A 23,399-nucleotide genomic window follows, 5' to 3' on the forward strand; every position below is an offset into this window, starting at 1 on the left:
TCTCACTGCAATCTGGGCTGCATAGAAATTTAGTTACAGAATGGATAATCTATCCATTATTTTGAAACATCTTTGTAACTCTAGATTTGTCAAAAAAAAATGTATCTATCAGCATCATCATTTGAATCAATGATGAAATCTAACAACCACTTCTGTTTCCTTACAGCTCCAACACTGGCTAGCAATATGACAACCAACAGATCAAGGAAAAAGCCCACATTCAGCTAAACTGAGAATACAGAAAAGTCAAGTTCAAAGCTCCCTCACTTATGCTTGGGCCAGGCTGGCCCAGAGCTTATCTACTGACTCCATGAGGGAAGACATCTGCTCTCTGTTGTCAATGCCTCCCTTCTATTACTTGGCTTCAAATAATCTTTAAAGACTCCATTTAAGTTTTCTTGCATCCTTTGGTGCCATGAGATCCCTACATGACCAAAACTTGTGAGTTTTGCTATAGGCAGTAGAGGAGGGGGGAGCAGAGGAAAAGAACAATCAGCAAAAATTAAGTGCTTTTTTATTGTGAAGACGTGAATTAAACTTCTCTGACAGTAATAACTTCTTCAGATATTCATGCCACAACCTATTTTAAACCAAAACCACCTGAGTGCTGTCAGATCTAAGGAAAGAATACACCTCAGTTATGACAAAAGAGCAATTTTAACTATGTCCTCATGTCATTAGCTTTCTTGCCATACTGTCCTTTGGGATGTGAGTTTGCATCCTTCTGAAGTGAAGACTCAGTGCTTCATTTTCAGTGGTTTGTTATTAGTTCGTTCTCTTGGTGAAGAACATTGTCTTTGCTGTACATATCTATGCCATTTTCTGACCAGTTTAATTACACTGAAGCTGAAGGGCAGCAGGAAGAGAATTCCTGTTAGGTTACTAGTGCAGAACACAGCTTAATATCACAGTGTACTTCATGAAAGAGATATTCCCTTATATCATCAATTGGAATGGCTTTATCATATGATCCACACTCTGCAGACTTTTCCAGCTAAGCATGAAAGTTACATCCAAATAGACAGACTCTCCTATTTTTGTTGTATTTTGTTCCAAATAAAGAATGTAAAATACATAAGTGATAATTTAAAAATTATATAATTACCAAGTGGCACAAAAAACCAAATTCACAAATTACCCTGCTGTGAACATATTATAATTTAACCAGGATTCACCTACCAAAACATAGTAAGATTTTGTTGAATAACTTAATTATATATCAGGCACAGTCAGCTCTCTAAACCTATTCCCAATCTGTTCTCTAGTAGTATTATGCAAAGTAGAAGACACAGAACAAACTCTGCTTTTGGGTGCTGTTCTTATTCTGTGGTCACTTGTCACTGTAGTACCTTCCAAGTGATCACTACATTCAGTAGCTTTGAATTAGTTCTTGTGATTATTTATCACTAGGTCTACAGTAATTTTCTGAGGCAGTAGCTTCTCCGCTGGATCCAACACAGTTTACCTCTGGACATTACCTCTGGTGTTTTTTGTCTCTATACATTCAGTTGAGCTTGTCTTTTAAATGTATGTAGTGCTTCCTCTTTTTTAAAAAAAAGACCATTTCAATGGATCTTTTTTATTTATGAAACAATTTTTGTTGAGTTGTTTTCTTTTTTAAAATAGCCAAGTTTTAAAGTGCCAAGTGCTTTGGGGCTTTTTCTATTTAACATCGATTTCTGTTCAAAATAATGAAAGGGAAATTTCTCTCCTTATTCATTCTTTTCCTCCAAATATTCAATACTTCAGAGCAAATCAAGTGTTGTCCTTCTCTTGAAGAGTCTCTGTGACAAACAGTTTTATTTAAATAGGGATTTGAACCCAAAGAATACTTTCTTCTAATTATAAAGGAAGTTTTATTTTCTGGCCCCGGTGATGGCCAACAGCTGCTTAAACCTCATTATTAAATATATTTCAATAATAAAGGAATTCCAAATGTTGCAGTTCTAATGCTGTAATTACACAAGAGGCTAAATAGTGAAAATATGTTGAAGGCTTTGAAAAAATCATCCCACCAACTTCTCAGTTAATCTCATTTTTATTGCTTGCCAAACATCATGAGAATCTTTCCATATTTTTTAGCCTACTTTTCAAAAATACAGCTGCTTCAGTCACTGTCTTGGCAGGGCTCAAAAGCTTCTCTGCATAGATGCAACTACCAAGTTTAGAAACTTCTAGGGGCTGTTTAATATGGAGCTTTAATAGGTTGTCACTTTACACATTGTTTGGTTGGTTCATGATTGGAAATGCTAAAAATCTCCACCAATGTTCAGTTGTGGAGTCCATCAGCACCATCCCTACAGCACAACCCATGCAGGAAAAGTTACATTTCCTCACCACTCTGCTCTGATATAGAAGCAAAGCTACCATCCATGGGAATAAATCAGCTTTAGCCAGCGTGTTTGAGTTTGATTGTATTCTTAATGTGAACTCCTAAGGCAATTACCCACTGCATTATTTTTATTTCTGTTACTGTATAACTTCTTGGGTTTAATATAGTATTTATAGCTCAGGACTACATTGCACTTATTGCCACCTTTTCCTGAGGTTTTCTAGGTAAAGAACTTGCAATCTTTACTGAAGTCAAAAGTCTTACCAAAGGAAGTAGGGATCTTATTACCAGAACTAGCCTGAATGAAAATGACAATACACACTGCATGACTGCAGAGGCAGACTTTAAATTCAAGATATTGCCCAAAGAAAGTCTCCCTCCAAATAATATGACTTCTGTCCTAAAGACAAATATCTTAAATTCTCCAAAGAATAAGATGATTAACTACCTCGTGCCTCTTGGATGATGAATGATGCCATTAGACACAAACTAGCATCTATACAAATGACAAATACTTCTGTGAAGACCAGGTTATGTTCATTTCCTCCACTCAGTGATATGGTACAGACAGGCCAATAAGAAGCCATAGCATGGGCACCCACCTCCTCTTACCCACCTGCTTTGGGCCCCCAGGTACATTTTCAATATGGAAAATATCAAATGCCACAGAGATACTCCTCTCCCTTTGGTTAAAACACCTGTACTTAAAAAACAAGACCAAAGACTCCAGTCAGGTCTTTATCATCCATGTCACTTAACTGCAAGTCTTCCCCTAACTCTATCTTGACTTTTCAGCCCCGCAGCTCACCCTTTCCCTCAGCTGCACCTGTTTCAAGAGGAGACCCTCTCTGGGGAATGCCACTCTCCCAGATATCCCCATGGAATTGTGTGTATATTCTGTCTGAGTAGGTAGCCCACTTTTTAAAGAAGAAAATTTTTGGTACAAGTTGCAGAATCATCTGCTTGTTAATTATGTTTGTTTTTTGGGTAACAAACCCGTGGGAAGAATTCAATGAAGCTGTTAAAGAGCTCATTTGACAGTTCTAGAAAATATTTCCTCAAAAGCCTTTTCTTAATCTGATAAAGGAAGCAGCTGTCATATATCAGTATCTCTCTTCTGATCTTTCTTTTGACCAGTGAAAAAGACCTTGCCTGATGATGTTTCATCAATCCACAGAAAGTTAGTTAGCACCAAGGAGAGAGACCCTCCATTCTCTCTTTGTACCCTACCCCGCCGTCATTCAGCCAGACAATTCTTCACATCCTTGGAACTATTCTAAAGCTACATTACTAAAACACCACAGATTTAAATTTCTGGAAGAAACAGTGGGCCTTTTAGGGCAATAGTCCAAAAAGCACTAGTACTATTTATTATTGGGCCCCTGTTTGACCAATACCTTTTTTATCAGTTCTTGTGCTCAATCATGACCTGAGACATACACCCTGGCAACACTTGAAAGACATCTTACCATAGTGAGGGATTCTGCAGGATATCCAGGATCAAACATGATATTTTAAATTTAGAAAGTAGGAGAATTATTTGGCTGTTACTACTGAGCACATTCCCTGACTGCATGTGCAATGTGTTTTATGTACTTTTCCCAAAGGAAATTTCCTGTACTCGGCCATTTCTTCTCAGCAAAATACCATTTAACTGTTACTATTTAAAAGGGGCAAGCCCAAATATTTTTTATATACATTTACTTTTCATACTATTGTTTTGACATAAATTAAGTGTATTTTGTACTGTTAGGTTGTAGGAGGCCACAAAGTTATTTTGCTGTTAATGTCTCTTTTGCAGTTCTTTCAATTAATACAGGATTAATTAGCAGATACTTGCTTTTATGGGAGTAGATAGCTTTCATTCATATCCTGGACTGCTTCACTAAATTTCACAAGGATTTGGCAAATGTTCAAGTATTTCTTTCCTAAGAACCAAATTAAAACTGTAGTTCAACAATTTCAAAAGAGGTGAGACTTAAAAATATTTTATTTGCAGTGCCACATTAAAACATTTTAAAATGAGCCTGAAGGACCCAGACATTAGAAAGCTATCACAGTTCAACAAATGACAATATATAACCCTACCTGCAGAAATTGTGTGAACCCTGAGCCTCTTGGAGCAGTAAACTAGGACTTTTTTGTTCTAACACAGTTCATTTTCTCAATACTAGGAATATCTGTGGTCCACAGATCACCTCATGTAAGAGCCCAATTTTTTTAATGTGAAGGCTAACATGATGCTTCAGATTAAACCCCTGAACAACTTGGGAGACTTTCTCAGCTACTTCCTCTGACTCATATCCACATTCCTGTTGGTGACTGTGAGCTTACCTAGATAATCAGTGGAAAGTGATTAATTTGTACAGTAGTACTGATCAAATTTAGACCAAATTTAGGCGCATCTAAATTCATCAGAGACTACTAAAGAGAGTTGCATAGGTAATAAAAGCATTCAATCAGTAAAAACACAACAAGGTAATACAGTCACTTTTAAGTACAGCATTTGATTGGCTTCCTTCACCACTAAAAACCAGAATGTGCTTAGAGAGATTGCAGTGACTGTGGGGCTGACAAGCAGAAGCAGGCCAAGGAACTGAAGACTCCAGATGTGGCAGCAGCTCTCTGGCCACAGAGAGCAGGCACAGACTTCCCAGGGAAGGCTGTGAGAAGATCAGAGAAAAGAATGAGAAACAATTCTGATCTCCACTTGTTGCACCTGCTGTTGTGCACATGTGGAATGTGTCGTGGAGATTTGTTTACCAAAGGGTGATTTCTTAACTGGACACTGGATGGTGTTTGGATGGATTGACCAATTAGGTCAAAGCTGTATCAAACTGGCTGGAAGAGTAACTGAGTTTCTTAATAAGTATAGTATAATATAGTATAAGATGATAAAAAAAAGCAATTGATCAGCCTTCTACAATCATAGAGCCAATGCTAATTATTACCCGGTTGGGGGCCTGTGGCAACAACCAGAAGGCTGCAAAAGACACAGCTATGATTGTGCTCAGTGCAATTGTGCTCTTAGAAGGACAGGGAGGTCTCTAGATCTGAGTGGCTGGGAAGAGCAGGGGGTAAATGGAGAGTTTTAACCCTTGTGTACATTAACCATGAACTGCATTCATTCCCGTAACAACAGGGGGCCTTTCCTGCCCAAGCACTCGCAGCAAGATGGAGTCACCCCTGTGCTTTGCTTTCCTCCTTTAAGGCGTTTCTTCAGCTGCTGTACTAAACATGAGTTGCCTAATTTCATTATAAGGAAACAGAATAAATTCAGTGAATTGAGAGAATTACTAAGCCTTAAGCTGGCTTTCTTTTGCAGGTGTCATGTTGTTTCTTGGTCACTGCCAAGAGGCATTAAGCTTGAAGGTGACCTGCATCTGTAATTTACCTTGTACTCTCTGTGAACCTTTCTGCAAGACTTAGCTCTCCTTTGCTATGGGCAATATCAGTTACAAAGGGAGAACCTCCAAACAATACATTTTGAAAATAAATCCTAGTAGGTCTAATGAAGATTTGCCTTACAAATAAAAGCTTTACAGTAAGCATTTACTTGGTTTACACCAGTGTTTTACTTAATTTTTAATGCCTTTTTATAGCAGTGACTAGACTTTAACTTCAATAAGGGTACCTCTGTATAGGAAATATTTTAATATTTTTACCAGTTTTTTTAATTTTCATAGAATATATGTATATTGTAAGGCGAGAAATTAAACTTTGATGTAACAAGGTTATCACACAAGACCTATCTCTTCATTACACGATTTTGTAGTCAGCCAGTCTAGTTCAATAATATGTTGGCCTTTGATTATAAATGTAAAAATGTGATACAGGAGAATAGAACATGACCTACAGATAATGCACATTGTAGCACAATATTCTCCATTGCTGCCTTAATCTCATGGAATGAAGTCATGTGTTTTTAATTTATATTCTAAAGACAAACCAAAAATCCAGAGTACCTTTTGTCTGCAATTTTGTGTTGTTAGATGACTTAACATTGAAGCAAATGTGTTAGTGTCCAGTAGATCTACTTCCAAAGCAAGAGAACACTTTGCAGTTTTCAGGAATAAGTCTTCATAGGATCTCTAAACTTGCCACTAGTAAAAATACTCTCCAAAGTGCCCCAGTGACCAAAAGTTTTCAAACACAGCCACCGCGTTTCCATGCCCAATTCCATTAATTGTGCAATCTGCAGGTCAATTTTGCCTTTTTTTTTTAAGTCTTTGGTTATCTGGGGGAAATGGCATTTCAAATTTTTTTCGTTAATTTTTGGGTTTATTTCCCAAGGGAGACACTTACATGTCCATGTGTATAATTAGAAACACCTGCATTTCTTATAAATATGGATATGGATGTGTGTGATGTGTGCTGGTTAACTATACTTAAAATGCTGATAAAGATGGTGAATGTAAAGTATTTGTCCTCATACCTCTGTCTTTCTGTGATCAGTGTAAATAAGAACTGTTTTAAGCTGTGCATTAATGTAACAGATTATGCCAATATTGTGTATAAAATTATTTAAATAGAATCTGAAAAATATGCACATAAAAAGAGTATAAAGAAAAGGATTATGTACCAAGAATTTACTTCTGTCAATTAAAAGCTGAAATGAAATTTTTGGTTTTTGTCAACATTATTCAAGCTGAAGCTTTGCAGGGGCAGCTGGCCCTTGGCTCAGCAGACAGCTGAAAACAAAATCACAAAAGCTGGAAACCTCCATAGCTCACAACCTTCAGGAGATTGCTCACATCCTTTCGGTGTCCAGTGGATGTAGTGGGCAGATTAATTTCTAAATTTGAACTCCTTTCAGCAAAATAATTACAGTAATGCAAATGAAGTCTTCACAACCACACATTGAAAGTAAATAATGAAGACCTTCTAGGAACATGAATGACGATGCATAGCACAGATAGCCTAATTCTACAAGGCCACATTGTTCTTTTTACAATAAATTATTTTTGTCTTGTTAATTTTGCCAAAAGTAGTACTAGCAACAATTTATAGATCAGCCCGGTAAAGGTGACCCTTAACCCAACATAAATGAAGAATAGGTAACAATTATTTAACTTTTTTTACTAGAACTAAAACCACTTTCTTATATTTCCACATCAATTTCTTACATTTCCACATCAATAATAAAAAGCACTATTTCCAAAGGTACATTTTGTTAGACTATCTCGCTTGTCCCCATACAAATTTTATATTTAGAACATACAGAACTTAATGACCTTCCTTGCTGCTTTTTCCTTTAAGCAGATCTCATTTTTAATGTACAGCCTTCAATTTTTTATATTTCTCCACTGCCTTCAAGTAAGAAATGCATGGTTTAAACTATTTTAATACATCTGAAAGACTGAATAACAAAATTTTCGTATGCTGATTTATAACTGTGTCAAACATCCAAACCCACAAATTAGTATTAAAACAATTAAAATTTGAATAATTTCAAGATCCTTTAAAACAAATTTCTGTTAAATACAATCTATTCTACCATTCAACAACAAAATTTTCATTTTACCACTACTCTTCATTTTCCCATAAACTGCTTTAACCAAGCTTTAGTCAATTGCCAAATCTTTAGGACTCATTAACTCAGCATTAATAGATTATGGAAGTAAAACTAGTAGGGATTACTTAAAATAACAAAATTATTCTGTCCTTCTGGAAGTATTATTGAAACCAAGTTTTCTAGCTATTTTTGGATACCTATATTACCTCTTCTGATAGCTCCCTAATTTACTCTAAAAGCAGAAATTTAAGTAGCACCATTTTTCAACACCCAGAGCAGAGGAGGCAGATGAAGTACTGGATGCTACCAGTAGATCCAACAACTGTGTCAGCATCCCTGGTTCTTCAGCATCTCAGATTCTCACAAGCAAACATGAAATTTCAGCTTGCTTTCTTACAAATTAATATTTATAACCAAAGATAATTTAAAACACAGAAGCACAACAAAAATTATCTTTGAAAAGAAAATTGAAGGCTTTGAAAAATCAGAAAACATCTGGTTCTTTTTTCATTATAAGACAAATCAACAATGCTGCCAAAAAGCTGAGATATTACATTCTTGTACAAAAAAAGAGAATGAAGAGAAAACAGGTATGACATATTTTGAAGTATTAACTAAATAATAAGGGCCTCTTTCTAGGAATTCCAGAAGAAATCAGTTTTAAAAATGAAGAGTGAACTGCTAGAATTGAAAGAGATGCAGAAATGCCAACTTACATAATCCACCAAAGTGTAATAAATCAAAAGCAATTCCTAGAGAACAGAAAGGCCTTCTCCTTTCTCAGCTGTAAAAACAGTGATAACACTGCTAATCTTTGTGAACTTCTGAAGTATCTGGGACAGGCCAGAGCAATGGCATTACACAAGCCAGATAGAACCCTTCAGGACTACAATTATTAAAACTCCTCAAAACAGCTTCTCCCCTTCCTGTTGTTTGCAAAAAATAATTAAAATAAGTCAATAATTTTCTTCCTAGATGTCTACAAAGTATGTGTGGAAACATTTGCACATTTTAATGAAAGCTGTTCCACATGACATAAATCCACATTGAACCAAACTGGAAAGTTTGTTCTGGTCTTGATTTCTTTTTAAGCAAGACTCAGAGTTCAGCCACCCATTAATTATTTTTTGCAGGGTCATGTTACAATCAAATTGTGAAATTTACTGTCATTTCAAGCAAAAACATGTGATCAAACCATAGATTTCTCTTCCAAAGTATATGACACTGCATACATTTTCAGAAGGCACCAGTGGCAGGGGTTTATTACTTTTATTTACTGAGACTCAGAGAAAAAAACAACATAATTTAAGATACTTACATGCCACTGAAACATCTTAAAGTGAAAATCCATTTTTTAATTTCCTTTCTCTCTGCCAAAGTCAGAAAACAATCAAGCAGGGAATACCATTGGTCAATACTATTTTTCCAAATCCTGATCAAATTTTCTACAGACAGGCCTGGAAAACACTTGAAGTTCAAGTTGTCTTAACTAATTGACACACAGTATGATTTCTGGTAAATTCATGAGATTAATGTTCAGAATTGTGTGTTCAGTTTTATTAAAAAAAAAAAAGCACTTGCTTCTCATAAATATCAACATGAAAATTATTGTGTCTAGATATATTTCTGCAAGCAGAACTTTGCAAAAACATTAACCAACGTGAGCGTGACAGTCCACAAGAAGAACAAAATTATCAAGTGGTTTCACTCACTACCTTTTAACAAAACCTTCACAAACCACTACTAAAAAAATAAAGCACATGTAGGCCGCAAAAAAAAAAAAAAGTTGGAATTTCTGGCAGAGAAAATATTCTACCACCTTTCAAAGAAGAGATGCTTGATGCTTCATTTAGCAGTGCTTGTGAAAGCAAATCTTTAAAGAAACCCAATATTTTGGCATTGAATATGACCAGAAATTCAGTTACAGCTATTCAATTGCAAAATTGAAAGTATCATAATCAATATTCCATTTTTTTTACTAATTTCTTTAATTTGGAAAAGTGAAAAAAATTCATAGAAGGGAAACATTCTGGCAACTCAGAATGACTCTGGTGCAAAGGGAGCACAGGAGATCCAGTTATGCTCAGGTGCAATTTCCTGTCCCTCACTTCCCAAAAATAGCCCATTTTTTCTTGTTCTCTTGTGTGAGTCTCAGATCCAGTCAATGAGAGAAACTGAGAGTTTCTAACCAGGCAGAAGCCTGGGAATCTGTTGGAAAAGAATGTGAATAAGTCTTGATCTCTCTTGTTGACATTGTTTATAGTTCAGTTCTATCACTGTGCATCAAGAACTCTGCACCAATGCTATGGATTGCTTTCACTTCAGGAGTTGGTCCTCACAAAGCCCTGTATAAAAGAGCAGTGTATTTTGAATAAACCGGATTTTACTCTCAGCAGCCTTTGGAGTCAGAGTCTTTTCATTCCCACCCTGCCTCAAGAGCGTCACTCTTGCTTGGCCCCACCAAGCAGAGCCTGCTCCATCCTCTGACAGCTCCTGCAGGCACTGACAGACATTGAGGATGTCCCCCTCAGCCACCTCCTAAGAAAACCAAGGTTAATTCCTCCCTCCCCAAGAAGGGAAGTTTATCCTAAATCACACTTTAAGGGAAATATGGGTGATTTCTTGCAACCAAATGCACATTTATCTAAACTATTTCCTGTCTTCTTTCCAGAACACACATTAAAGGAACCACAGACCAGAATTTTGAGCCTGAGGTGAAACAGACACTGACTGACAGATAATAGGTCTTGTCCCGGCTTTAGTTCCTAGAACTGATTTATTTTCTGTCACCTACTGTCTCCATTAGAACTCTGGTCCTGAGTTGAACAACATTTAGTCTTCCATGTTCGGAGGTCACTGACAGCTTTCCTTAAGCTTCTGCTTTCAAACTTCAAAGTTAATTGAGCCCCATTGTAAAGAGTACATACATTCAACTTTATGGCCAATTTTGAATTCTTCCGTCACGTAGCTTTCACCATCAGTAATGACAAATCTGAAGGGGACAAAGACATTGTAGGGCTGAGTGGTGAAAAGCAGAAGTCACCAGGAGTTTCACAAAGCAAAAGGAGAGCCCTCTAAAGGAACACTCAGCCTTAATGCAGTAAGCATTAATGCAGCAGCTCTGCCAGGTGACTCCAATACTGTCCCCAGGCTGCACTGCTCCACTTTGCAGGTTTATGCCTTGCCTCAGGTTTGCCACCTATGCAACATCTGCAGGGGTTTCCTGATCTTCTTTGCTCAAAACAACTCAACTCAGCTACGGCTTTGAAACCATCTGCTGCTCATTTGGTGTGGGCCAAGCAATAGAAATACAAAAGTTGTACAGGAAATCAGAAACCTGCAATCCTTTTAAAAGGACAGAGTGAAGCATTAAGTTTCCATAAAACATTCTATACTCGAATACATAGGTAAGTGTCTGTAGCTGAAGACCAATTTTTAAATGTTAGAAAGAGATGATTTTATATTATTTATTTTGTAAATACTACATTTTGCTTCCTGTTTTGCTGGGCTTCAATGGCCCCACTTCTATTGGGATAGCACATAAGGCTGAGAATTAACTGTGCAAGAACTCCAATTTCCCATTTTTGGAAAAGAACAAACAGGCTTTCAGTTTATACTTGTCTCATCCAAAGCAATAGCAAGAAAAGCTTGGGTGCTGCTTGAGTGCCAGTGCAACCACCTAGAAATGACAGAAGTCCATATCAGCCTTGCTCTGGTTTGAAATACTTAGGCAGCCTAGGAATTTCAAAATCTATTTTTCAATTACTATTTTGCTCTTTTGCTATTTCTTAAGCATGTTGCATTTACCTACTGAACTGACCCCGAAACCTCTGAACTACTTTGAACTACTTCTTTGTTTTTAAATTTGTTTTACTCAAAAATTAAACCTGAAATATTAATCTCCCTCCTAGGCATATAGAATATTCTTTGTTATTCAAGAACAAACTTTCCTGTTGTCTACTAATCTGATTTGATGTCTTTGTCCTTGTAATATGCCAGTTCAGTAGTTCACATTTTCCATTGACTTTTCAATGTTTTCTGAAGCCAAAATGACATTACCCTTTAAGTACATGAGGCTGTTGTCATCAAGAAAGAGGCAGCACAGAAAAGTCACTGTATACAAAGCTAAGATTCAATTAAGCAAATAAAAAGAGGAAAAACAAATGATCAACCATTTCTGCTCCCATTCACCCTTTCCATGCAGAGCCCACCTGGAGATACATCAGCCCTGACATTGCTCACAATACAAATGAAGGTGGCAGGCAAGTTCAGGTCAGGAAGAATTCCATTCAGGCTTCATGCTGTGGCATGTTATTTTATTTGGGGTTTTTTAGAGGGGTTGATTCAGACACAGGAGTCCCATGTGTGACAAAACTTGAAAGACAAGACGTTTCACCACCTCATGTAGATGTTTTGATGTTTTGAGTAATAGCCCTTGAAAGACCTTCTAAGGTGCTATTCAGGACCTGACCTAAGGAATTCTGAGACATTTCAGTTTCCTGAATTCTAAAGACAGTTCATTTTCCCCGAATTATGTTCTAGGCCATAACAACCAAGTGATCCATGTGATTTTTCATTTTTTCATTTGCCATTGTTAGCACTTATCAGCAATACCAGCCTGGCTTCCAGGAATAACTTCAACTTCTACATGGACTATGGCTACACCAGAATAGACTTTTTTGACTATTTTTTAACAACCTCAGTGCAAATGAGTAAGCTTATCAGATAAATATATTGTAAAAGACACTGTATTTTTAGGCAAGAACTTAGAAGTTTTGTCAAAAAAACCTAAGCCAACTCTTCCAATATTTTGTCTCAGAAAAAGTATTTTTGCAAAGCAGGGGTGATATTATTTACCACTTTGTTCTTCATAGCACTTTGCTACAATTTCAGAAAAAATTATCCTTTCATGTCTATTGAATAGCTAACTTTTGCTCAGCTATTTACTAAAACCAAAATATGTTTTACAGAATAAATACAGATAATAGAGAAAGACAATTTTGGCTGGATCCTGAGCTCCTTTAGCTCATGCTATATTCCCCTTTCAGGGCTAAATACAAAATTATGACCCATAAGGATGTTTAGTGGATTGCATATACAAAACACTGTTCCACACACAGCATCAGTAGAAAGTTATTGCTATTATCTTCATTGATTTTTCTGCTACTTGTATTTGGCTTGAAACAATTCTGTACTCACAATGTAGGTTTGTAAAATCCTCATTTAAATCTCTACCTGCTCTAATTCCCAATCCTAGATAAGAATGCCACAGAGATTTCAGACATTCCCAGGGATTTTCTTCCTTTATTTATATATTCTTTTCTTTATTTCTGATATTTATTATGTTTTGTATGCAAGCAGAATAAGCCATTATCACTTGGCTAGTAAAAAAATGCATCAGGGTGGTAACAAATGCCACCCAGTATTTCTTAAATTCCAAGACTTCATTTCCAACATAGAAATTTTAAAAAACTGATATGAACTGAACACTAAAAATTAACAAATATCCCTTAGAATTATTCAAGAAGTTTCAAGGGTCTTCTGGAGTTTTAGTATAATCCATTCTCAAAAAATTATCATATACTTGAACAAATCTGGCTTTTCAACAATTCTTTAGCCAGCTGATTTCCTTCCAAACACCTGCTGCTATCTGGTGTGACAAAAGGTCAAACTTACAAAATTCCTTAAAATTTATTTCAATAATGAAAGTCAGTAAACTTCCCATAAACCACAGCATAATTGCTTGACTATGACAGTTTAATCCAATTCAAGAGGAAAAAAACCCACTTGGGTTAGATGTCTGGTAACAAACTCATTCAGACAATTTGGACTCTAATCTAATTCACAAAACATTAATCTGTCTGGGTCCTGATCTAAAAGCTACCATTCTCAAAAACTTCCATCTGCTCCTGTTAGAATGTCTTCAAGATGTACAAAGATATGTCAAACATCTTCCAGCAGGAAAAATGATACTCAATCACACTATTTAGATCCTTGTACAAGTCTTTTCTATGATTTATGAATATTAAACATTAAATACCACACCAAATTTCAGGCAGTTAAATATTCAAGAAAATTTAATCCTGATGCTAAAGTTCCTACTGTGGTTTTCCTATGTATAATTATTAAGAGAGCTTATACAATAACACATTATATCCTGTATATAATTATTTAATAGATCCCACATATGTTGTTTGGCATACAAGAAACCAAAAAAAACAAGATTAGCCTGATGTCAAGCAATGCAATGTTCTGATTTATAGGTAATTTCTTTATGAGAGGATCTCCATAAAAAATAACTTCGTAAATAAATCTCAGCTGGTGCTCCAGCTATCTCCAGCTCTTGGAAGACACTTTATTCCAATCCTACCTCTATTGTGATTCAAGTGTGTAGAGTAATACATGACCCTTAATTCTTGTTCATTTACTTTCTGTCCCCAGCCAGTGCCAACTAGATTAATGCATGTTTCTGCCAAGAGAAAACTCTTGTATTAAACCTGGTTATAATAAACTACAAACTCAAATCCATCAATCATAGTTTGTATAATCCCAAAGAGGGCACTTCCATATTCCACAGCAGCAATAATTTCATTTACTATCAGCCCAGGAATATGCCCAGATTCAACTGTGTGAGCATACCTGGATTTGTCTAGTGAAGGCATTTAGAGGATCTGCAGAAAATTCTTAGTTTGGCCATTCCCCAAACAGCCAATCTCACCTGAAGTGCTCAGACAAATAAAATGAAGGCAGAGGAAAAGCAGGGAAACGTCTTGCATGAATATCCATTGGAATTCAACATGTAGTTTTGGACTTAAAAACCTCTGCAAGAATGAAAGTTGGGAGGCTTTGGCACAAAGACCAGAAAAAGGCCCTGAGGGGAGAATTTCCTTTCTACCAATGGCATATGTTACAGTCCTACAGAATAATTTAGGACCACCAAAGAAAAAGCACATATAAACTCACAGAAAATTTCTCCTGGTCTATACAAACAGCTGGTTATTGACATATAATTGTGGTAACAAGCAGATGAAATTTTTTTATTACTTTTTAATAGTGTGATTTTTTTAATGCGTTTTCCCCCCCTTTTTTATTTACTGTGGAACAGCACTATTAGAATTCTAAAAGCTTTCCTTTCCCCATCTTAGTAATATCAGACTGCATTCTCTAAGAAGAAAGCCTCAAACATTTATAAATAAGGTTTACAATGGACAATGCAATATATTTTCTATAAACATTGCTTTTCTTGTAAAATATGTATCAAAATTTATTACCGAAACATTATTTATTAATTCTTCCCAAGTCAACAGATTAAAGTGTCTAAAGGGTTTAGAAACACAAAGAAAATGTACTCCTGCTATACATGGGCAAAAAATTTCAAGCCTCTGACCTGGCAAGCAAATCTGAAGCACAAGAACAATTAAAACTTGCAAAAGTGACCAATCTCCTCTGGATAAATAACAGTTGTATGCAGACATGAAGACAACTGAGCTACTAAAGGCTGCACTGGTCTGCCGAATGGTTTTACTGCCCCAAAAAGGAGCACTGGCAGTAACCCTGTCTTTGAAATGAGATCCTGCCACAAGCTCTTGTGGGGCACAGCTGGCATGGCAAGAAGGAAGAAAAGCAGTAAAATAGAGCTGCTGCTAAAAACCAGCCTCACAACAACTCTTTATCAGTTGATATTGATGTGCAAGGTACACAAACACTGTGACTCCTGCCTCCTGAGACACAGCATCACAGCTGTGCAAGGAACACATCCACATGGCAAAAATAACACCAGAAGCAGCTCTGCTTGAGCTCATACATCTTTTTCTCCATGTTTTGCCAGGTCACACGTTATTTCTTGCACAGCAAAGTATTTTTAAAAGTTGCAGCTGCGCCACAGAGTAGGATTCCCAGAAGAAAAAGCATTGCTGAAAAGTTGGTGTTTATGCTAGGGGTAAGCTGTTAGGCACATGCTTTTGGTGTATAACATGACAATAAACAAAGCCCACTCTATATATTTTCTGGCTCACAGACGAACACCATGCAATTAAATGTCAAATTAACTTGTGCAGCAGCTGCTAATAGTTTTCACATATTTGGAAAATTGAGCATTGGTTGTCTGTAACACATTATTTAAGGCTGACTCATTTTCAAGTTTCCTAAGCACCATAGGGTTCCACAGCTTTTTGTGACACTGGTTGGCTTTCATGAAAATAACAAAGAAATTTTAGGAGTAATGACAATAAACAAGCCTGACATGACCTACTGGTGCTTTTTATTACAGAAACTATTTAGATAACAATATCTAGAGGCAATCAGGAAACATTTCCAACATATCCCAGCCATACTAAAATTTGATGGTAAATAATACTCTGAATTATCTAACAATAAAAAGATTTTAATTTTTTTTAACATGGTGTAAGTATTATGCAATTTTTAGTCCACATTACTACAGTCCAAAATGGTACTAGAAGGAATATTCAGGCTCATGGTATAGCTTTAGGTAATCCTGCCATGTTTTATTCTTCACCTATAAAGCAAATGCTTTATAGCATTTAATATTTAATTCCATAACAGAAATCAGCATATTCACAGAAGTTCTATGAAACCTCCAAAGAAAAAAAAAAAAAAACCAGCCAACTTCCAACTTCTTCGCTTTCCTGATTACTATGCTACACACAGCTGCTATTCTTGATACATTTCAGTTGCAGCCTTCTACTTGGACAACACTGCTCTTCTCTCACATACAATTGAAGGTGATAATATTTTCCATATATTTGTGAATATATTCACCTATAATAAGTTTTTAAAGCCCATTCAAACTCCAAAGATTAAAAAGGAAAAGGATGTGCACACTTGATGTCTCTGAACTTAGAGGCATCAGTAAGTAAAGAATTTAGTAAAGAATCAGTGTACATCACCCCACCCAGATCTAACATTCCTACAGCACAGCTTCCTCTTGCGTGCACAAGCCCCAGTTGCTTACTATGGCCCCTTGCTGGGCCTGAAACAGGGGAGAGTTTAATTTATTTAAAAAATAGAACTATAAATTGCTTTCCCCAGTGATTCAGACATCTCACTTAAGGTATAAATGAGGTACAAAAAGTGTGAGTACAAATAAATAATTCATTTTTTGAAAGTTGCCATAGGGACATACTGCTTACTATTGACCAGAATGACAGCTCCTGTGGAAGTAAACAGAGCTGAGAAGACAAGAAGATAATAGAGCATTGAATTTAAAAACGGAAGTTGTGTTACTGTACCTCTTTAATAAAACTCATTAGTTACCCAGAAATTAATTTGAATGTTCCTGTGGACTGGTGTAACTGACTTCAGTGAAATCACCTCATGGATGAATTTGCCTCTCAGTTATACTGAGCTTCTCAATCCCTGATAAAGCTTCTCTGCCAGTGTGGAGCTGACCAGGAGGACTGGGTCAATAAGAAGATATCTTCCAACTTAAACTATGGGAACAACTCTCCTGGCCTCAACAGGGCCTCAGAACCCACCCCCACAAACCTCACTGTCAGAGCTCCCATGAGTTCTCACATTTTAGGTGCCCCTTGCAATTCAGCAGATAATTTTGTGTTCAAACATAAGTTTTTTACAAGTTTCAACTCCTACCTTCCAGTTCTTCACAATGCCTTTTCTGCCAGCTCTGATGGTCACCTATATATCTGTTAACTCAAGCTTATTCTCATCTTACCAGTGCCTTTCTCTTGGTGGATTATTCAAAAACTCTCCTCTACCCAGCATTGTTGACATCCTTAATAGGCTGGGAACAGTGCATCTTCAGGAAGAGAGACCAGGATCATTCTATTCAAGGTTAAACTTGATGCCTCTAATAATGCAAAATGTAAAAGCCCAAAGCACTGGGGAGACATTTTACCATCATCTGAAAAGTTTAATATGGTTGTGTTTAGACCAGTTAAGTTCCTTATATTATATGCAAGACACGAGATCACTCAGGTCGGAAAAGTTCCACTTTAGTCTATTTTAAAACTATTAGAGTAAAAGGTATATTTTCTAAAAGCAAAAACCATCGGTATTCCTGCTGGCTCCAGGTGAAATGATTGCCCAAACAAATGTGACTTCAAAACAGAGCTGTACTCATTACCAAACAATCACAACTGGGCTGCCTGTTCACTCAACTACATGCCAACTACCAGGGCAAAGAGTGTTTAGACAAATACCAGACACCAGCAGTGTAGCCAGCAGAAGATAACTGTGAGAGGACATCAGCAAGCAAGGAAAACTTTTCAGACTTCTGAGATCTTGCTACAGGAGTTTCCTCCCATCTCCCAAGATTTTGAAGTCTTCACAACTAAATATGACAGACAAATTTTCTTATTTTGCAGTTATCAAGCCACAGCACCAGTCACAAAAATACAATATTTAGTTTTGAAAAGAACTTTAACAATATATCTGTAAAGGCAGACAAAATCTAATCAAGTGATATTACAAGATTTTCAGACACATTATTTTTTAAATGGAAACAGTCTGTATCCTTCAAATATTTTATAATATTTTTGAATGAAGAAAGGATTTTTAAATAAATAAGGCTAATTTTAAAGTGAAGATAAGCACTTCTGCACCAAATAAATTAGATGGCTATAAAAATGAATATAAAACTAAATAAAAACCTTCCTTCTTCAGACTGATTATATTCAAACTGCAGTCAAAAAATTAAAAATTCAAAAAGACGTGGCTTTAAAGAGGACTGTGTGCTGAAAATGAAAACACCTTTCCAACATTCAGTCACTTCATGCCAAAATCTCCTCAGTTCCATGAGTCTTTAGAAGCAGAACTTTGGCTCTAGGGGGCTTGGTCTGATTCAGGCTTTTTGAAAAAGTAAGAAGAGTCCATTACAGCTGCTGTATTCACTTTCTGGCTGGGGGAATAGGCTGGCTCTCCCTTTCCCCCATCATCAGGAGGTTATGCTGCTGTTAACCTCACCAGGAACTTGCTTCAAGAATGCCTTGTTGCTCTCCTTCTGACTTCATAACCAAAGGCAAAAAGGAGCCTTGCCTGCGTGATCCACTGTAGCAGTAGCAATAATCTTCCAACACTAAGTCCCTGCTGAAAACTGCCTCACGTTGAAGACATTGCCATAAAAGGACACCACTTTAGCCCCTCTGCATTGCTGAGAAGTCACTGCACTATTTGCAGGATCCTGCAGGAAGATAATTGCTCATTAAAAACAAGAAAGCTGGACAGCAAGCTTATCTACCAATTTCAAAAGTCATCATGGGGCACATGAGGCCAGCTTATACTCTTATGTCATGAGTCTCACAGCATTAATCTTTCCATGACACAGACTGAAGCTGCTGGGAAACCTGCAGGCACCACAGCGTCTCCAGCAGCATTTCAAGGCCACTCACACAGCACAATTAATCAGTGTGTGCAGAAAGCACACTCCACAGAAGTTATTTAAGTCCACCTCTATCTGCTCCTTTTATAACCATATACTCACACCTACAGCACAGCACAACTGCACTGGCTTCCCAACTGTTTGGAAAGGTGAGGGATAGTGTTCTCATCAGTGGGGGGACAGAATGAATAGGTTCAGTTACAGCTTTCTCCTTGGGAGATGGTTGTGAATGACCTCCCTCTCCTGACATGGTACACACAGAGACAGCTCCTTGCTCATCCCTGAGTGTATCTGCCAGCTCCTCTTCCCCCTGAGGTGTGTGCAGGGGCTATGCCACAAGCTCTTATTTTCCTTTTAGAAAGAGGCAGGGTAATTGAGTTTGCCAGAAAGACACAAAAAAGTTACACAGCTTTCACTTCAGGGAATTTACAGCCAGTTACATTCTCGTGCCATGTCATAATTCTAGTTCTGTTTGAAATGGTATGTATCTATAGACTTCGAAGATTATGTTAGAGCCAGAGGCCACAATGTTTATAGTTGCATGGAAGGGTATGAAAGGTACAAACCCTGCTTCCCTTCTCTTCTGAAGAAATTAAAGGATGGATGCCAGGATTTGTTTCTGATGCTTTGCATTGATTTCACTCGGGGGTGACTCCCCTTCAGCATGTGCTCTATCCTGCACATCCAGCTGGCCACATCAGTCACTGATGCTCACACAGATCTTCCCACTAGCCTCCTCTGAAGATGGGACACGGGTGCATCACTTCAGTTCTTGCCTCACCTTCCTCAGCCCTTTCAAGATTTGTGTGTAAATACCAGCTATTTGTCTACTGCTATACTAATTTTGCTTTCCCACTCAGATCTCTCCATTACATTTTTCTTCTCATCCACCACATTCTACCACACACCAACCCTTCTGTTTTGCCAATCACTTTTAGCAGACTTGTGATGCAAAGTCCTGAAACATTCAACTTCCATAGATGCATCTTCTCTCCATTACTTCTGTCTCCAGACAACAATTCAGGCAACAGAGTACTTCTCCAATGAGATCATTTAGCAGGACCTATAGGAAATGCTTCACTTTGATCCCAGTTACATAAATGTTCACATCTCTAAACATTTGGGGGTTTTGGTCACCAAAGGAAGATGCTTCATACTGAACTATTTATAAATACTAAATATTTATATTTTTTAAAATCACATATAAGAAAAAGCATCTTTTCTATAATTACTACTAGGAACCAGCTGCATGCCCATTTCTAATGGTACTTCCTATCCCAACAACAGCAAAGAAATTATGCCAAGACAAAGGATTTTTAACTCTTATCTTGTAACTTACCAGAAAAAGCCAAAAAGTCTTCAAAACACAGATATTCATCTATGCATCAAAGTTGGGTAAATGCTGCTTTAAAGTCATCATCACAGCTGAGTCAGAGATAATAGCCTTTCATGTGGTATCTTAACTCACAAAAGATTATTTGAAGAACTATGCCCATAAATGTGCACATATATCTTATTAATGTCAACTGAAATTATACGTGTGGAATACAGATCTTTGAATCCTCAACCTTGAATCAAAATTACAAGTCCTATCATTTATAAGATCATTTTTTTTTAAAATCTTAATGCATTTAATTTGGCAGAACAGGAAAGATAGAAATAAAACACTAAACTGGTCTTTGGTAAGGTCTTTGATTTTACATAACAGCTCTCTACATCAGGATAAGACCACCATAAAGTAAGCCAAACTATTTCTTGCCCTTTTCATACATAATCCTCTCATATTGCACCTGGTATTTGGCAGGGGCAAAATCAGTAATTATTAATTTTCTTAACATTCTTCCATAGCCAATGCATTTGGGTTCAGTAGAATGTTTGGCCTTGATGATAGAAAAGAAATAAAGACCTCAGAAAGATGGGTGGTATTGCTCAGACTAGCCCAGCCTTCAGAAGCATATGGCTCCCGTTTTGCTTAGGGCTCCTCTGCGTGGGAGTGGCAGAAGAGAAGAGACTGAACCAGCCTTCCACAGCACCAAACGGAACCAAGGAGCTGGTTCAGCATTTTGGGTTACAAGAGGTCACAAGGAGTGAAACTGAACCACCATGTTTATTTCATCATTCACACCATTTAATTCAAGTTATTGGTGCAATGTTTAAGGTGTGCAGTGACATGATACACCAGAGAATAAACCAGAATAAATCCTTCTGTCCATGGAAATAGAGACAGATTTGGCACAGGCCCCTTATTGAATAGTTTTTACCTCGTAAGGTAAAAATCCTTAAATTTCATGAGGGGCCCCTTCTGAAGACTGAAATATTGCAAGATCCAATATAAACCTATTTGTAGAGCACAGCTGAAGAGCCTTACTCATCTCTGCAGGTACAGAAGCCAGAAAATCCCCACCATATATTCCACTTAAGTAAAGCAAATGAGTAAATTTGGCAGTGTCCAGTAAGGATTCCCAGTGCCTAAGCATGCTCTGAATAAAACTCTAAATTATAACAAAAGCTATGAAATCTCCGAAAAAAGGGTTTGTTTGGGTTTTTTTGGGTTTTTTGGGGGTTGTTTTTTTTTTTTAATTGCATATAAGAAAAACCACAAATGCTTAAACTTGAATTTAGCATTTCGGAAGTTATGAGTGGAATCTAATTGGGTTTTTTTATACTGGTTCTACATCAATGAACTTTAACAGGCATTTTTAAATTAAAGACAGATTTGCCATTATGAGCTTTTGTCCTGCTGCAATGATAAATTTTTGGATTAAAAACTCTTCAACACTATAGCATAGGGTCACAAAGCACTTTTATAAATGGCAGTAATAGCTTATGTTGTTTCTTTTATGAAGAAAGCCAAGAATAGCAACAACCAAAATATACTATGCATTCACAGAAATTCCTCATTCTGCAGAAAAAGCTGCAAGCCAGCAGAATCCATAGAGAATAAGTATATTTTGGCAAGTCATTCTACGCAGTTTTCTTCAGCCAAAAGGCATTCACATGTACTTGTTTCACTTCACCCTGTGAAACTGGGGATGGGGATTCCTTTTACTGAGCACATGGTGCAGATGTGAAACTTTGTGAATGGATCCTCACACCAGACATTTTACTTAGCTGAGCTAAAACAAGCACACAGGAGATACTGCAGGGACTGTACTAGAAGTATATTCAAAACAAGTATATGCATTGAAAGTCAGAATGGCACCAAATTATTTTTGTGTCTCCCTAACAGAAGGGTTACCTAAGTGTCATACAATACAAGATTATAATACAGAAAAATGTTCAATATGAGCCCTTTATTAGTGGGCATAAAACACTGAATAACTGAGTATAGATTAAGTTCTCAACAGGGAAATTATAACTGTCATCTTTTAAAATAGTTTAAGACTCTACAGTCTCAATAAACATAATTAATTTCTCCCTATCACTGATGTCAAGATGCATTTTAAAGATCATTAAGGATCATTAAAGAAAGGTTTTCATCCCAATCACATTTTCAGGGAGGGAAAAAAAAAAATGCCTCTTGCTCAGTTCTCCTACCTGCCCAGAGCGAAAGGCAAATGCAAGAGGTAGGAAATAAGTGCCCATCATTGGCTGACCTTATTTAACTGAGTATAACCAAAAATTAAAGAGCTCTGTTTCCCCAATAGCTCTAGTCCTAAAAGAGGATGCCACTTCTCAGAGATGGCCAGATTACCAAGAATTTTATAAAAGAACTTAGTGCATTTATAATAAATAAAAGCTTAAATGGTCACCATTACACTGTCAGAACTTCTTTGGTAAACACCAAAGCTATTGACATATTAAATGTCAACTATTTTGTATTTTCAACCCGATAAGCAAAGCTCTTTATCATTTAAAAGGCACTGACCATTTTTTTTTTTATTTATTTGTGGACTTTCCTTTTAATTTTCATCAGTTCATTCAGGACAATAATACATCCTACTTAATTCAGGCATGTGTGTCCCAAACATAGATAATTTCATTTCACTTTTTATGGTAGCCAGAACAAATCAAAGCAAAGCCTCATTGGTACCTTTTCTTACACTGTCATCACTTGCCTTCCTTCTATGTAGAACACATCATTGCTAATGTGCAGAATTCCAACTATGCATGACTAATACCAGAATGCTAATAATCCCACCAATTCCTGGTGCAGTGATATTTCCAAAGGATTAATTCCAAACTCAACCTCTGTT

The 23,399-nt window shown here is 36.9% G+C and overlaps 1 protein-coding gene across 1 annotated transcript in view; it reads left to right on the forward strand.

The window, feature by feature from the left end:
* The window catches only part of SLC6A2 (solute carrier family 6 member 2), a 61,716-nt gene extending 54,764 nt beyond the window's left edge, over positions 1–6,952 (forward strand). The window contains exon 14 of the mRNA XM_030282284.4: positions 167–6,952. Coding sequence (XP_030138144.4) covers positions 167–190 — 24 coding nt within the window. The 3' untranslated portion in view covers positions 191–6,952. The remainder of the gene's footprint in view (positions 1–166) is intronic.
* The last annotated feature ends 16,447 nt before the right edge of the window (positions 6,953–23,399 follow it).

Source organism: Taeniopygia guttata, chromosome 11, assembly GCF_048771995.1.
Source record: "Taeniopygia guttata chromosome 11, bTaeGut7.mat, whole genome shotgun sequence".
Lineage (NCBI taxonomy): Eukaryota > Metazoa > Chordata > Aves > Passeriformes > Estrildidae > Taeniopygia > Taeniopygia guttata.